At 39.3% G+C, this 18,083-nt stretch overlaps 1 protein-coding gene across 1 annotated transcript; it reads left to right on the plus strand.

Annotated features, from left to right (window-relative positions):
* The first annotated feature begins 1,165 nt into the window (after positions 1 to 1,165).
* On the plus strand, positions 1,166 to 13,681 carry ttc16 (tetratricopeptide repeat domain 16). Its single transcript, XM_031902587.1, has 16 exons — positions 1,166 to 1,470; positions 1,811 to 2,112; positions 2,995 to 3,118; positions 3,339 to 3,492; positions 5,396 to 5,571; positions 6,655 to 6,745; positions 6,849 to 7,082; positions 7,405 to 7,505; positions 8,125 to 8,254; positions 8,564 to 8,778; positions 9,661 to 9,914; positions 10,591 to 10,732; positions 10,812 to 10,977; positions 11,573 to 11,706; positions 11,784 to 11,901; positions 13,419 to 13,681. The coding sequence occupies exons 1-16, from the start codon at positions 1,376 to 1,378 to the stop codon at positions 13,554 to 13,556; spliced, it is 2,574 nt and encodes an 857-aa protein (XP_031758447.1). The 5' UTR covers positions 1,166 to 1,375; the 3' UTR covers positions 13,557 to 13,681.
* The last annotated feature ends 4,402 nt before the right edge of the window (positions 13,682 to 18,083 follow it).

The raw sequence follows: 18,083 nt of genomic DNA on the forward strand, positions 1-18,083 counted from the left end.
AGTACAAGAAATCGGGAGCTAAAAAGCTGTGAAACCATGAGCATATCCCCTTAAATGGTCCAGGTCGTTCCAAAGCCCAAATATATATCCTCTCTTAATATTTCTAAAAGACCTGTGTTGGTTCTCTGTTCTGGGCTCTAAATACAGTTAGACACTTTCCATTCACTTTTGTGTCCTACATGCAGTCACCTACCCATTCCCCAAGCACTTATGGTGTGTCTGCACAACATACTTGTCACAAGTCAAAAATATCACAGATGGAAGAGATGACTGCAGTGCAATCCTGTGTTATAATTACTAAACAAACATGGAGTCCAAAGACAATATATCGCAAAATAACGCTCATTAAAGATGTACAAAAAAAATCAAACAATAGACAGTAAATGTAATCAGAAGTCTAAAAGTTAAAATGCATATTTATTCAAAGTGCAGTATTTAAGTGGAAAATGGCTTTTTGTGCTCATAAAAGCCCACACCACCCATTGCAACCTGTTCTACCCATCACATCCTGGGGTAGCTAGAGAGCAGTTATGACCCTGGCACCCCCTGTAGTAGGTTACAGAGTCACTTGGTTGTACTGATACATAAAACTGTACTATGTTTAACTGCAGCTTCAGGGTTTTTGTGAACTTTACCACAATACCATTGATAGCAGACCAATTGTAGACCACACCTCCCAGATCACTGCATACAACAATGACCTATGGGCTGTTTGTGCTTGGGCCAAAGTGGCTGCATATCATTTACTTGAACTGTACAGATGAAAGCACACATTACAAGCAGCATAATTTTATACACTTATAATACCCCAGAGCCATGAAATCCTGTAATTTACGGTGCTTAGTGCTGTCATCAGTTATAATCGGAGATTAAGGGTGCAATTTCTGTCACATAACTCACTGGAACTTGTATATTATAATAAATAAAGTACCCCCTGTTGTAAAATACGAGGATATCATATATCGCATCGGAGCTCCATTACTCCATATATCCCTAAATTTTACAATAGCGGGTAGTTTACTCATTATAAAAACATAATAAATGTAACACACATTCCTCTCCCCCACAGTCCTAGGAGGCTAGGAGGAAGAGGCGCTAACTATCCACTGCAGAGTCCCCATATTTGTGGAGGTGGAGCAATAAGGAGCTAATCGGAAGATACCGCAGGGAATCACCGCCTGCTCGCCACCTAGGTTGCAAGAATCACTCCGCCGCTCACTTCGGCAGAAGCTCCGCCTGTAGCTCTGCAGCTGTGACTAGCGATCCTTGTTGCTTAGCAACAGGACGCTGTAAACTTGCCAAGCTTGATGGGGTGCGCAGCTTTTATCTGGACCTCGGAGCACAGAGCAGGGTTGGGCCGCCCCGTAGAATCAGCATGGGGAAGCGCTGCTCCAGCTCCAAGATAAAGCAGGGGGAGGCAGTGGAGCATATTCCGGACCAGAGTATAGAGCTAAAGGGGCCATTGCAGCGGTGCGTTCCCATGGACCCTAATGTGGCGTTATTATCATGTCATTCTACTGGGCCTGGTGCTGGGAGATGGACGCTACCTGCAGAGCTAATCTGTATTTATATGTGCCAGTGCTTTCATTTTTGGTATCTTTCCCGGTTTAGATTAATAGATTAAATGGAACTGCAACAGGTTGTTAGTTTCAAAAAGGCCAATGATACGAGTATATGGAGATGAAAATACCTCCCTCAGCTATAGCAAAACATACTATAAACTTTATATAGTTCTTTTTATACTATAAAGTGACACTAGTTTTTTAAGTATTATTTAGTCATATTTACCCTCCTTCTAAACTATTGTTAGGTACCAGAGTAAATGGGATGAAACTCGTGTTAAAATGCAACTGGACGAATCTCAGCATGGGCAACTGTCAAACGACAATATAAAAATATTGTCCTTTTTAGTGGAAATGCTTAGCCAACGCATGGATGGACTTGCTGACCAGCTCTCAGGTGTCCAGCAGACTAAGGATACAGAGAAGGATGTGTATGAAGCCCAGCTGGTAGAAGTTCTACATGATTTGGAGGAAATTAAAGCACGGTTAAACTCAGTGAACATGCTGCTAGGTAACAGTCACCCCACGTCACTAACCTTGGAATCCAGCAGTAAGTAAAAGAAAATAGAATATTTTGTAGTATTAGGTGTGGTAATGTTAGTTGCCTGGGCAGTTTATTCATTCTATAGATACCCGTTCAGCACAGGATGGAATTGAACATGTATTCTTACCCCTTTTGGGTCTACATTTAAAATCATTACCAAAAGCACGAAACTGAAAAAGCTCTACAGTCCATTCTGCATTTGCTGTTTCTTTGTGTTCCAGCATATTATACTATTTGCACAATAGCTGCCTAGCTTTTCATCCCACAAAGGCATTGGCTTAACTACCAAGGGAGGGAATGCAACTACCCCTGGGCCTGCCACCTACATGACACCTCGTGGTTGAAAATTTTGCCCTCCGTTACATTGGCATGCAACGCTACCACTGCACAAAGACTTGTATCTAATGCCCTTCTAGCCAAAAGATTACATTTTTAAAAAGTGGTCATGAGCAGAAGCCAGTAAGTGTTTTTGTATGGCCTCAAGCCAAATATAAACTAGGCTTATTCAATACATCTCACTCCTGTTTCTTTTCTCCCTCTCTTATTACAGCTTAGAGCAAAGACACACAGAGTTACTTAGTAGCAGCTGCTTGTCATGGCTACTAAACGCCAAAAATACCCTGCCATAGACAATACTGAGAATTGCCTCTGCTAAAACACACATAGAGACAATTGTCAGTAAATGATCAGAATTGTCTGTTTCTGTAGCCTCTACAAGTAGCTGCTATTAGAAGCTTTGTGTGTCAACTTTATGCTCTGCTGAACTGAACCCCAATGAATGGAGTTGGGCTGTGGTCACCCCATTTTCAAGCTACAAAATACATGTGTGGTCAGCACACTGTCCCTTTCAACAGGTATATAACTTAAACTCTTTTTTCTTCATTGAAGTGGAGAAGCTAACATTGTTAGAGGAGTTTAAGGTGCAGAAAGAAGAGCTTATGGCCAAATTTGCCTTGTTGGGGGAGAGAGCAAAACAGCTTGAGAAGAAGACTACTCTCCTGGCCCAAGACAGGTCAGTGTCACATATTTAGGGAACGCAGTGGCTTGTACACACGATGGTCCGCATCTATTTATGTGTTTTCCATTTCAGCAATGCACAAAGGATCTGTACCCATAGGAATGGAGATTATTAAAAAATATACTTTTTTTTGTTTCTGTGGATACATACCTCATCATATAACTTTGAAGTGGGTTCAGGGCACGAATATTAACAATATGATTCTCTGTTACAGACAACCTGTATCACCTGTACTAAATGGTTTTGACACTGGACCCTTTTATCAAACAGAAGACTTAGGGCCGGAGTCTAAACAAGTTATGAATAGTGTGGTGCCATCCAAACCCAGAAGGCTAGAACCAGGAAGATACAATTCCGGTGTACCTGAGGTAAACTTTTTACAAGATGTCAATGTTTTGCTTAAATTTGCCACATCATGTGCACATTACACAAGCAGATAATGGAAAATCACATTTTTCAAATTAACACATCATTTTAGAATTCAGTTGTTGTTCAGTTAATCAGAATGATAATTAGAGTGAGTGAGTGGGCTGAACTTTTGGTAAGCAGTCTGTATGACAGGGGGAAAGGTGGGACTGTTATCCTTGGCCCGGTGAAATCCTTCATTAAAACTTACGCACGTTAATTTTACAAAAACTGCAATGACTTGCCTAGAAACATATGTAACATACACAGAAGTGTTAGCTTACGTAAAGATATCGGTCCCTTAGACTGATTCGGCAGCTAATTGGCCCATGTATGGGCATTACCGCCGGGACTGCCTGACCGATATCTGGCCTGAAATCGGCCAGACCTCGATCGGGCAGGTTTAAAAATGTAGACGGATCAGGGACCGCATTGGCTTGTTGATGCAGTCCCGAACCGACTGCCCCATTGCAGCCAATATAATTGGATCGTTTTACCCCAGGGCCAAATGATCGATTAGCCTACACATTCCCCGATATTGCCCACCCTGTAGGTGGGGATATCGGGTGAAGATCCGCTCGCTTGGCGATCTCGCCAAGCGAGTGAATCTTCATGTGTATGGGGACCCCAACTTACATATCAAGCTAAAGACTGCAGAGAAGCTTGCAGGGGCAGCAGGGTCAGACTCCACTGACCACCATTGAATTAAAAACTTAAAGGAGAACAATACCCTCGGGTGCTAAAAGCCCCCTTACCTATCACTGCCTTGACCCCCCCTCACCTCTCCCTTATCGCATAGTTCCTAAGTCGCTACCGCTAACCCCTAGCTGAAACCGCAGAGTAGCACAGCAGCGTACCTGACCAACATCTTCTTAGCAACTGAAGACCCTTCAGGTCTCTCTGCTGATACAAACCCTGCTTGCACATGCGCAGTTGTTGGTAGCAGGAAATCTGCTTAAACTGCGCATGTGCAAGCAGGGTCAGTATCGGCGGAGAGACCCGAAGTGTCTTCAGTTGCTAAGAAGATGTCGGCCAGGTACGCTGCTGCTCTTCTCTGTGGTTTTAGCTAGGACTTAGCGATAGGGACAGTTATTAAACTTAGGAACTATGCGATAAGGGAGAGATGAGGGGGGTCAAGGCAGTGATAGGTAAGAGGGGTTTTAGCGCCCGGGGGTATAGTTCTCCTAAATTCCACTGCCCCCTAATGATCTGACTGACTTATTAGTTCATTAATAAATAATTTTAACTAGTTGTATTAACATTTTATATATAACAGTTGCAAGGTATGTTCCCTTTATACTTACACCCCTGCTTTTCAGTAAAATGATTGTACAGTATCATAGTAGCTATGGTTGAAAAAAAATATCCAACAAGTTTAACCTTTTGTCCTAGCAAAATCCAAAGATTTTGGTACTGTGCACTGGTGTTCATGAGGGTCCCTATATAAATAACTTGTATGGGGCCCCAAAATTTCTGATAGTGGTCCTCCCTACTGTATGTAAAGGGGTAATGTGTGGAGAAAATAAAATAAATTAACCCCTTCTGCCCAACTTATGTTCATAGACTAGAGTGACCATATGGAAGTATCTAGGATTAGATATTTTAGCTAACCGTCACAGAGTACAAAAACAAAGCATCAAAACAACCTTTTATTCTAATTGTAGCATACTTATTTTTAAATTATATTCTGTTCCAAATTTATACATATAATTCCCTGTTTATGGCTCCCTGTATTTGAGGGTAAGAACTTAGGCATCTTCAGTATTTTGTAACAGTTGCAGGGTGTATATAATGTTATTATTATATTATATTATTGTTTCTCAACAATCATTATAAAGATTCCTTACTGTGTTTTACCTACACCAGGTCCATGGGCAACTATTTTCCAATTCGGCGAGTGAAGAGAAGATCCAGGAAGCCCAAAAGAAAACTTACCAGAAGATATTTGGTTCAAGTCAGATTTTCTTAAATATGGAGTATAAACATTTGAAGCATCAACCTATTTCTTTCAATGACGTTGTTCAAGAAAAGGTCACGCAGCAGTAAGTAAACTTCTTTTTTGATGTTGGGGTTTTGTTATTATTTTTTTAGCATTTCCATATTTTTCTGCTTACATGAAGGTCCTTTCATTCTGTGATTTGATATAACAACTGGCTTTTGGTTTATCTGGTACAACTATTAATAGTATGCTCTTAAATGTCCCATGTTCATGAACTCCTAGGCTAATGGCACAGTGCTGTGCCTCAGTTTTTTGCTGCTTGCATTTTTTCTGCAAATAAAGAAAAGCACTATGTACTCCCATCTGCTCCTGCTTGTCTCTGCCCTGACAGGCATGACGCTAGCTGTTATGCAGACATGGAGTATATATCGGAAAAATGCAGAGTTTCACATTTGTTTGCTCATCGGCAATGCTATGCCTTTCAGGGCAGAGATGTGCATGACCAGATGTGTGCACATTTGCTTTTCTCCACTTGTGGAAAAAACGCAAGTGGAGAAAAGCCATTAGGCTTAGAGGTGGAGAAAAAAACACATCAAGAATTAAAAACCGATACTGAAGTGAAGATTCCCATTAACTAGGGTCTATCAGCTCAGTATAAAAACTGGTACTGGTTTCTCAAAACATTACTTATTTGTATATGCTGCATGTACACTGTTATATATACATTGGTGAACAGGTTCTTCAGTATTTCTTGACTTGATTGAAGTATTCGTCATCGACAGAAAACAGCAAGATTCAAAGGAGAATGTCTCAATGAAAACGGAAGCTCTCACTATGGGGCATATATTTATTACCGCAGATCACCAGATTGACTCTTCACCACTCTCTGTTCATTTGTATGAAATTTTTAGGGCCTTGTTTATCAAAGGTGACCCTCACTTTCAGCCATTGATAATAATGAAGAGATAAATGCCATACACTTGGCTAAATATGCCCCTATATTTAAATACATCTGCACAAATACAGATTTTCTGAAATGGAAAGTTCCAAGCCCCCTTATATCTATGTCCCCTCTATTCTATTACCAGATTAATGATTTATATATGGGCAATGCACATTCTTTTTATATAGACTTGACTAGCTCTTGAGTAACTGATTATGTCATTGTATCCCCGTTTTCTTGCAGCCATGAACGCGGTCTCAAGTTCATGTCTACTCAGGAATATGAAAACGCAGTTGTCTCATTCTCAAAAGCAATTAACTTAAATCCAGAGAAGGTAGGAGAAGCCAAAAATTATAGAATAAAAGTAGAATCAGAGGGCCCTGTTCATAATAGTTTACAATCTAAAATTTTGTAAATCTTGTTTATCTTATTTGCAGTGGTTGGACACTCAGCAATTTACAAAACATGCAGTTATTCATTCTTCTTCTTTGTGGTTAATCGTAGAGTTTAATCTTACACCCCTGCAGGCTGAACTCTACATAAAGAGATCAGAGGCTTTTCTCCAACTTTGTGACTTTCAGTCTGCAGCACTAAATGTACAGAAGGCCTGCTCAATTACACAACCAAGGGAAGAGTACACTAAATTACTGGCCTTTATATTTTACCTGCAGGTGAGAAACAGGTAATAGTCTTGTGTATTTGCCACTTAGGGCTGTTTGATTGCTCCAGTACAGCCTTTGTTTACACAAACTAATATATAAATATCTACTAATATTTCTATCCTTCTAAATGTTTGGTTACATGACTATTTGGGGCAGAGGCTTGTCTTGGGTGCCCTACCCTCTAGGCCCAGCACTGAGTGCTTCATGTTTTCCTGTATGCTTCAAGTAAAAATCAGAATATTCAGTATGGAAGTTAAATATACTGTATATAATAGTTATAATGAATAAGAATTCAGACTGTTTGTATGATATAGCTGTGATTGCCTTACAGGGACAGTGCCTGTTTGAGCGGGAGTGCTATCTGGATGCACTGGAATATTTTACCCGCAGCTCTGAGCTTCAGCCATTGAATAAACAGTGTCACCTATGCAGGTGAGACTTCATACCTGGTTATGAGCTGAAGAATATTCATTATTGTAATCCAGATCTTTATAAAGGTTAATGAGGTTTTGGCCTTTAAATAAATTTTTAGTATGTAATAAAGGGAACTTTATTTTTTATGGAAAAAGATATTTCCCGTCCTTTAACTGAAATGCTGTCTGGTTGTCAGGGGTCATTGTTCACAGCACAACAATGCTTCTTTTTTATGTTTAGGGCACTAGGAAGAGGCTGGCTTTCGGGTCAGAGAAATGAGTTACATGGGTGGAACTCTTGTGCATCTGCAGTGCAACTTATATTTAAGGTGTAACCATTACTACAAACTGCTCCTGCTCAAATCTTTGATATCTGCAAGGAGTTGATATGATCTCCCTGTGGTTGCATGGGATTACTCTGGGTATTCCAGTTTCCTCCCACACACCAAAAATATACAAGCAGGTCAATTGGCTCCTGATAACATTGACCATAGTATAAGTAAAAGCAATGTGGACAATAGATTGTATGCTCTGTTGGAACAGGGACTGATGTATAGTGCTGCAGAATATGTCTATGCTATATAGGGAAAGAATACTAATAATAATAAGTATAGTATTGAAACTTTTTCTCCCTATAGTATCTCCTGCCTTGCTGCTCTTGGAAGATATGCAGAGTCTATCCGCTTGGTTACTAAGTGGCTGGAAGAGGAACAAGGAAATCCTGACCTGTATATTGTTCGTGCAAGGCTTTATGATTACTTAAACCAGGTCTGATATTTTTTAGTGTGTGTAAAGATTCTGTGTTATTTAAGAGAAATAGTCTGTATGCTTCCAAAACCTTTAGGAAAGAAAGAAAGGCATTCTGGTTCCATATTTCCCCCCTCTCCTAGAAAACCAGTAAATAGAGCTTCTTAGGTGGAGGTGAAGTCCTGTTAAAATGAATTTCACGTCAAGTGCAACAGCCACTTGTTGATTTCAGTATCCTATGATGAGTTCCTATCTGTTATGTTCTGTTGCATGTTTTGGTGGATGTAATATGAACCATTTATAAGCAGGGTTTCCTCCTGTCACTGCCAGGCATCAGTGTGCTATCAAGACTTACAGAGTGCCCTGTTACTGGACCCACAGCATCCTGTAGCTTGCACCATGCAAGAAAAGCTGATGGCCAAGGCAGAGGAAGCAAAAGTGAAAGCCATCAAGCATGCAGTCCAAGGACATTTCCACAAAGCACTCAAGAAAATATGCATTGCCTTAGAATACAGTCCATCTTCAGCTGAGTATCATCTATTCAGGTAACACATATTTGTGACACAATTAAACATTATGAAATTACAGCAATAGATAAGGGACAATATACAGTTTTTATCTTATTTTACAGCATGTAGAACTAAGTGATTAATTTGTCTACACCTGGGGCTGCAGCAGTGATGGAATTAAATTGATACTTTAATAAAATTAAGCTTTTTTAGCTTTAAGTTTTTTTTAAAAAAAACAAACTGTATGTTGGGACATTACAGGGCAGATTTATCAAAATATGAGATTAGAGTTGATCACAGAAAAAATCACCCAGTTTTGATTTATCCCTTTAGGATTTATAAAAACATATTTATAAATGGGTAGAAAATAAAGTTCACCATTTGATAAATATACTTTTTAAATTCCCTTAGGAATAAATAAACATTGGGTGAATTTTTCTGCAGTGAGCTCTAATCTCACATTATGATAAATCTGCCCCTAAGTATTCTATGGGGTATATTTATCATGCTGTGTAAAAAGTGGAGTGAAATATTACTGGTGATTTTGCTTTTAGCAGTCAATCAGATGCTTTGCTTTGGTTTCCCTACTGTTGAAATCTAATTGCTGATTGGTTGCCCTGGGCAACATCACCAGTAATGCTTCACTCCACTTTTTACACAGCATTATAAATATACCCCTATGTGTATTATGTATACATTCCTAAGCCCAGCTGTAAGGTTTCACATTCAATGGTAGCTAGTTACTGAGCAAGGCCTTACAACAATTTTATTAATATAACAATAATAGAAGCTGGAAGGACCATGTGCACATTATTTTGAATATTTTCTTTCTATAGCTGGTTATATAGGATAATGTCCAGTAATGGTTATATGAGAGCTTTACTTCACATTGTCCTGTTCCTAATTTTTTCTTGGCAGGGGCACAATGTACAGAAGGCTTAAGGACTTTAGCTCTGCTGTTGATGACCTTGTTATGGCAATAAATTTGTGTGATGCGCAGGATCCTTTGCAAATGCAGTTACACTCTGAAGCTGAGTTGCAACTCCATTTCACCTATAATGACTTTGCTGTGCACTGTTACACAAAAGGCTTTTATCAGGAAGGGGTTCTACTACTGAACAAGGCTCTGAAGGGAGAACAAAACAAGAAGGAGCTTTATGTTAATAGAGGCGGTGAGTAGAGGCTGTGATAGCTATTCCTAATTATTATGGGTGCGGTAGTAAGGAGTGGGGTGGTGCTGAAGAGTGAGGGCTGGTTGGCTGTAACGTTCTCAAAATGTGTACATTCTGGCACACTCATATAGATTGGCTACTGTGTGTAAAAAATGGTAACTATGATTTATTTAATGATATTAAAAAACTTTTGATAATAGTGCACTTCCCCTTTGAAGGAGCATTTCAACAATGCAATGCTTACATATTGCGCACAAGCTAGATCTTGCTTTCAAATAACCATGGAGCTGCCTTGCTGTTTTTTGTTGCTACTGTCTGTGGCCAGTAGGGGAAACTCATTTTCCATCACATTGCTTTCCAAGACTGAAGGGGCCCTAAGAGATCAAAGCAACAGAATTTCAGAACAGACTTTATAAGGTACAAACAGTCATAGGATATTGTACCATTGTGCACTTCGAAGTGGTGGTGCGGTTTAGTCATTATTATTTGTGGGAGATTCTACAGACTCTAAAAAAAGGCTTATCTGATTAATTTACTTGGTGTATTTATTTTATAGAATAGTGAAAGAAGGGCTGGTTAATCCTCTACCACTAGCAAGAACAATTCTTTGTGACTCCATTATATAACTGGCCAATTACTGCTTTAATCATTAGTTTGCATCTCTTTTTTACCACAGACTGCTTTTTCCAGCTTGGGGAGCTGTCTTTTGCCCTTGCAGATTATGAGCAGGCTTTGGAGCTGGACAGCACTAATTGGGGTATTCAAACTCGTATTGCCAAGCTTCTGAATGAATTAGGGCTTAAAGCTCAGCAGTCCAGGTGAGCAGTGTTCATTGGTTTGAGGAATACATAAATACTTAGCAGCCATTCATGGCACCATAATACTATGCTCCAACAGGCAGTACCAGCAAGCAGAGTTTCACTTCTCTGAAGCAATCAAGCACCAACCTCTCCTGCCACAGCTATTCCTACACAGATCTCAGGTTAGGCACTATATGCAGAAAACCACTGATGCCCAGATGGATGCTGTCATCTCTATTATTTTGCACCCCAATAGTAATGAGGTAAGACAAAATAGCAAATAATATTTTTGGTTATGGCGTGCTGATTTTCTTGGGACTATTTGTACATTTTCCAGTTGTGTCTCTAAGGGCATTGGCACACGGGTTGATATCAAGTGTTTTGTCACCTGATTATTTTCCTACTCAGCAGGGGAACAGAACTCTCACAACAGATTAGCCAGATTTTTGAGTGATAATTGCCTCACCCCTTGTGTGTGCTGTTAAACATGAGCTCAATAATTAGGACATGTGCTGAAATAATTTTTTAATTAGGGAAAATTCTGGGTATGGGAGCTGTATATGTAGAGCTCATTAAGTCAATTTAAACTAACTGGACTGATTACAGGGGTGGTAGCAAGTGTGAACAAACAAACAAAAAAAACAACTATCTATTAGTCCTTTATAACTAATAAAATATGAAAATATTGATATTTTTACCTAAAAGAAAAGGTAAAACATATATTTTCAGTATGTTATGTTCACAAAGCATATATTCCCACCAGATGCTACAGTGACACCATTTTGAGCTCATTTCTATTCCAGTGCTATCCCAGCAAACAGAAAAAAGGCTCAAAATGTGCTATGTGTTCCCCAACAGGCGCTACTGACTGTGATGAAGTTTTTTCCAGGCAAATCTTTGGAGGAGATTCTAAGGAGCAAACTAGCTGATGCTGCCCAGTGTGTGTTGCACAGAAGCCTGAGAGAACTTCCAATGGGCTGGAGAGAACACATGTGAGTAAAAAAAAATACATATAAAAGCTGAACATTTTTAAATAGGATGAATTCACTACACTTTTTCTCTCCTGCAGCTATTCCTTTGGGAAGCCTGAGGTTGACATTACTGGAACCAAGAATTTAGAAGCAAAGATTAATACATGTCTGAGTGACCAGCAACTAATGGCAGAATTGATTCAATCTTGGAGAACGGTAAGATGTGGCCATATTGATAGCTACTGGCAGTTTGCATACCAGGAACACTCAAATATACTAAACTGGTACAGGTATAGGACCCATTATCCAAAATGCTTGGGACCAAGGGTATTCTAGATAAGAGGTCTTTCTGTAATTTGGATTTTCATACCTTAAAGCAGAAGGAAAGGCTAGTAAAGAGTTAATCTCAAACTGCAGGCATACCTTTAGTTCTCTCAATAGTGCCCTTAAGTCTCCCCATATTTCTCCTGTTCAGAAGATCTGAAGCCAAACAGGGAGAAAAAACGCTGAGCTGTGTAAAAAAAGTTCCCATAATGCCTCACTCCTGCACAGACCAAAAGAACATGCTCAGTTAGTAAGACTTTGAGTCAGCTTCCTGCTGATTGGCTCAGATCCACATTCCTAAGGGGGGGGAGTGAGCTCTTAGCATTCTTGAGGGAGGGGGAGCAGGAGAGAGCAGAGAACAGAAAGCTGCGTGTCTCTGGCAGAGGAAAACAGACGCAACTAATCTTTTTTCAGAGAAGTCAGGGCAGCGTTTCTGTGAGTGCTTATGGCTGTATTTACATAGACCTTTCTGATAAAGCATACTTAGTTTTTACCTTTCCTTCTCCTTTAAGTCTACTAAAAGATCAATAAAACAGTAATTAAACCCAATAGGATTATTTTGAATCCAGTAAGGATTAATTATAACTTAGTTGGGATCAAGTACAAGTTACCATTTTATTTTTACAAATAAAAAGGAAAATCATTTTTAAAAATCTGAATTATTTGATTAAAATGGAGTCTATGGGAGACTGGCTTTCCGGATAATGGATCCCATACCTGTACATGGTTAGCTTTATTCACCTGTTCAGTTTCTTCCTTAGCTACTTTCTCCCTACCACATGTTCAAGGCAACGGTGTCTGTGGGAAATGGCTAGGCACCTTTGAAATGTTAACACTTTGGGGCAGATTAATCAAAATGTTAGATTAGAGCTCATCACAGAAAAACCTACTCACTTTTTATTGGATCCTATGAGATTTTTAGAACCGTATTTATCAGATGGTAAAGTCTAACTTTCTCCCATTGATAAATATACTTTTAAAATTCCCATAGGGATAAATGGAAAGTGGGTGATTTTTTTGTGGTGAACTCTAATTTCACACTTTGATAAATCTGCCCTGTAGTATTTGCCAAACACCAGTGCTGAATTTTGCGGGGGAAAGTCCTAGGATTCAGCTGAATCTTTTTAATTGAGTGATATTTGCCATGGCTGAACCTCACTGCATAAGTGAGCTCCAATATCTTCCAATTCTTCTTCTAATCTCTAACCACGATAAACTAGAACTGACCCACATAGTGATCTATGTTTTCCTGCAGTTTGTAAATAATAAAGGCAAAGCACATTTTTTATTTTAACTTGTAATAGTTTACTGGTACTATAAAAAAGCTAAGTTTATAATTGATTCTCCTTGTTTTTTGCTTTGGCTTTGTTTTCATTGAACTCAAGAAGTTGTTATATGCTTTATTTCAGTATAACTCTGATATCCAAGAAGTGCTGAATTCAACAGGCCGGTTCCAGTCCCACAGCCTACATTTACGAAAAAAAGTTGGCCCAGAAATAAGAACACATAGGCTTCACACACTTGGAAGACATTTAGTTTTAGAGTGACACATATTGGCTGAATGGAGAAGGATCACAATTCCTTACTGTACTTACCATTTCCTAAAACATGATATGGGTTTAAAAAGGAAATGACCATAAACTGTTGATGATTAAAATATTAGTTTATTATACAAGGCATTTGTCTATCCTTATATAATCTTCCACCACAGTGACTTGTTTAATATATTACACCTTGGATTGAGCCAGCATTCCTGTGGGATCTAAGAAGGCAGGTGGGATCTCAGAAGGCAGGGTTTTTTTGGCTCAGTTTTAAATGGTGAAAGTGATATCTAACTCACTGTTTAGTACATTTTTAGTACATTTATTATGGAAATCCACATGGCAAGCCAACTTTCATAGGGACAAGAGATACCTGTAAGCATCAAATAGTCTCTCTGCCCTTGTTTTATAGGCAAGCAAAGTCATCTGTATTTCCATGTATTTGCACTGAAAGGAACAGCTTTGGCCTGAGAGTAAGTAAATTTCATCAGTAGCCAATATGCCTTCCAAATGTATTATGTTAGGCTTAGGTTTAAAGCAAGACCAATTATCCAACTGTCCAACTGTAGCATACACCAATTATAATTTGCTTTGTAACCTTAAACAAGACCATACATGGGCAGATTTAAAGGGGTTGTTCATCTTCAATGTCCAAATCTTATTAAACCACCACCAATGCTCTCAGTGTGTTAGAAAATCAATTTTCAATAAAAAGTAAAAAGGCCACTGTAAAAGTTAATTTTTGTACCTGTTAAATCTGCCTTTCTTCTGTCTTTCTTATCAGTTTTCTGAAGAGGTGGGAGTGGCCTATTTTTACCCAGGCACACCGAGAACTTCCGATATGCTTAGATATTCACATCCAGGCTTTGCCCTTGCTTTATTCCTATTGGACCATTTCACTGGTCGATTGTGCACCAGTTGGTTGCTTGAACCAGTTGCATAAATTGAAAGTCATTGGTTAATTTCTCCCTTGCAATGACATAGGCAAACAGACTCAGTTATACGCTAGAGGTGCCTAACAAATTTGTTACTGCACATGGGCAAATATTGTATCTTCTTGTATTACATATCAGAGCATATCTAAATCAGTATATTAAATGTTGCCATAGATATTAGCGATATCAAGCTGGTAGGAAACCAGGGTCCAGTCCATCTGGAGGTGTGCATTACCTACTCTACTGCATATTGCATACAAACCTTATTTAATTGATATAAAACTATGCAATGGAACCTTTTATTCACACATATCTAGTTCTATACCCTGCTGAAACTGATTACAGTCAGGGGCCCACTGGACTTCTACTCATGCAGGAAAGGCAGGGGCTCTCTTTCTGTAGTTCCTTCCAGTACCAAAGAAGAAATTAGATAAAAGATGATAGAGAAGTTTCTGGACTTCTGTTGATATATAACAATAATATTTATCTTCGGCCCCCAGTAGATGAAAGGCAAACAGGAGCCCTGTGTATCTGCCAAGTCCTGTGCCCTATAATCTTTACACACTGCAGCACCAGATTGCTTTTGGCCGATAATAACCACAGTGATTTAGCCGAACGCTATCAAGCAGTGATTAATCTCAGGTCTGAACTGATATTTGAAATAGGACCTGGTATTTTAAGAGAAGCTAATGGCCCAATAAATAGTGACTGTCTGTATGGCATCACACAGCATCCTCTCTGGCATTTGCCAGAATCTACATATTGCCTGAGGCTATTTACTCTGTTACAAAGCTACTCAACCGAAAACCCCAAGGACGAGAGGCCACCATCCAAAGTATGGTTAATCTAAGGCCTGTTTCAAATCTCATACATATAAGCAGACCACGTTTAAAGGAGAAAGAAAGGTAAAAACTAAGTAAGCTTAGTTTTTACTAAGCACTCACAGAAACGCTGCACTGAGTTCTCTGAAAAAAGTTTAGTTGTGTTTGTAATTCCTGTGCCACAGACACGCAGCTTTCTGCTATCTCCTGCTCCCCCCTCCCTCAAGAATGCTAAGAACTCACTCCCCCCCTTAGGAATGTGGATCTGAGCCAATCAGCAGGAAGCTGACTCATAGGGGCTGATTTACTAAGACACGAATTCCGACCGAATTGGAAAAATTCCAATTGGAAAACGAACATTTTGCGATTTTTTCGGCGCCTTTACGACTTTTCGGAAATTATCGCGACTTTTTCGTTACCAATACGATTTGCGCGAAAAAACGCGAGTTTTTCGTAGCCATTCCGAAAGTTGCGATTTTTTCGTAGCGTTAAAACTTGCGCGAAAAGTTGCGCTTTTTTCGTAGCGTTAAAACTTAAAAGGCGCGACGTTTTGCGCAAGTTTTAACACTACGAAAAAATCACAACTTTTTGCGCAAGTTTTAACGCTACGAAAAAATTGCAACTTTCGGAATGGCTACGAAAAACTCGCGTTTTTCTGCAAAAATCGTATTGGTAACGAAAAAGTCGCGATAATTTTCCGAAAAAATCGCAAAATACCGATCATTACGAAAAAAACGCAATCGGACGCATTCGGCCCGTTCGTGAGTAAGTAAATGGGCCCCATAGTTTTACTAACTGAGCATGTTCACTAGGTCTGCATGTCTGTGCAGGAGTGAGGCATTATGGGAACTTTCTTTACACAGCTCAGTGTTTTTTCTTCCTGTTTGGCTTCAGATCTCAGATGGGGAGACTTAAAGGGGACCTGTCACCCTAAGAAATAATTCGAAATTCTTTTCTATTGTGTTTGTTAAGCAAAATAAACTTCACTTACACTATATAAGTAATATAAATCTTGTTTCCGTCAGTCCTGGAATTAAACAATCACAGCAAATAGGCAGGTGCCATTTTGTGGACACTGTTATTAAGGCAAGCTTTGTATCACCCCAAAGTCTTGTGTATGTGCCAGAATGGGGGACCAGATGCTCAGACCCATGCACTGGCTACACAATTAGATGGTTAGGAGGGAGGGGGAAAGTGAGAGCTGAATTGAAAGTTAAAGTACTTGTCTGCCTTAGGCATAGAGGCAGGGCAGGCAATATATGATTGACAGCTGGGATTTTTAAATGCCTTTGTAATGGGTTTGGATATGTTAATATAAAAATGAATTTGAGTTTCTTGTTTAATTTGAAAAGTACTTTTATTATACAGCTTTTTATGTCTGGGTGACAGGTCCTCTTTAAGGGCACTATTGAGACAACTAAAGGTATGCCTGCAGATTGAGATTAACTCTTTACTAGCCTTTACTTCTCCTTTAATAGTGACCTTTGCTGTCATTACCTCTCATTAATGACAGTTTCTCTAGTTAATTGATAATCCATATTGTTTTTCCAAGCCACATATAATGAAAGTGGTAAGCATCCTATTCTATGAACATGTATCAGTGACCATATCCTTTGAATATCTCACTAATAATTTCAGCACCATATAGAAATAAGCAGGCTCATACATAACTTGTTCGGTTTATTTCCTAACAAATCTATAGTGAGCTGATACATAGCATTTATTTGTTGCTTTGCCTGCTGGAGATAACTATACTTTGATAACTTCATTAGGAGTGTTTTACCGAAGAGATATTGCTCTACTACTGAGTCATATACCATGAAACCGAGATTGGTTAGCTTTATAACTACATTTTGGGATCTAAGTCTTTACAATCCTGCCATATAATTGGAGAAAGTCGCCAATCTCTGTTGTTGCAGGTGACTAATCTCCCCACAATGCCATCCCACTGGCTAAAATGTAAATCGCCGGTGGGATGGCATACGCGGTGCCGTGATTTGCCGAAGTCGCCTTCAGAGAAAGTTTCCTCTCAAGGCAACGTCGGGTGACTTCCAGAAATCGCAGTGACAGGTATGCCATCCCACTGGCGATTTACATTCTAGCCGGTGGGATGACATTGAGGGAAGATTAGTCGCCTGTGACAACAAAGATTTGTTGGGGGGCGACTAATCTCCCCCTGTGCCACTGCCCTAAAGGTCTATGCTGTGCATGTCAGCACACACAGAACACGGGGCAGAAGACAGTAGATACAAGGATGATGACATTATTAACTGTGTGGTTAATATATGAGACAATTTACATACTTGTTTAATATTAGCCTTCCAGAACATTTATAGTACAACAGGATAGATATAGAGCATTTTAGAAACCAAAATGCACCAAATGTGTGGAGATTTAAACTGATCAGAAAAAAATGAGAGCCTAACATTAGTTCCCAACCTCACCAATTCTCTTGTGACTGAATGGAAACAAATCCCAACACCCAGTCAAAGAAAATTAGAGGTCACATTAGCAATATATGGAGGACCAATGTCGCAATTAAAGGCCTGCAGTAGCGAGCTTTGCTCCTTTAATTGAATAATCCTCTTGGTTTTGAGTTGGAAGTTAGACAGGCAGGTGTCTAGGCAATTTTAATTAATACAATGTCCAACAGAAAGAATAAAGTATATTTAAAATAAAACCTGCAAGTGTGAAGAGCTGTAACTGGTCAGTTATAAAGCACAAGTGCGACTACAGAGAATTTGTGGATAGGTTTCATAGCCCTGATAGTGGTGTAA

Source organism: Xenopus tropicalis, chromosome 5, assembly GCF_000004195.4.
Source record: "Xenopus tropicalis strain Nigerian chromosome 5, UCB_Xtro_10.0, whole genome shotgun sequence".
Lineage (NCBI taxonomy): Eukaryota > Metazoa > Chordata > Amphibia > Anura > Pipidae > Xenopus > Xenopus tropicalis.

Bases quoted from the DNA above. Each gene is read 5' to 3' on its own strand.
- ttc16 (XM_031902587.1), top strand. From the start codon at position 1,376: ATGGGGAAGCGCTGCTCCAGCTCCAAGATAAAGCAGGGGGAGGCAGTG. The intron at 3,493-5,395 runs GTAAACTTTTTA...TACCTACACCAG, and splicing joins ACAATTCCGGTGTACCTGAG to GTCCATGGGCAACTATTTTC. The intron at 7,506-8,124 runs GTGAGACTTCAT...TTCTCCCTATAG, and splicing joins AAACAGTGTCACCTATGCAG to TATCTCCTGCCTTGCTGCTC.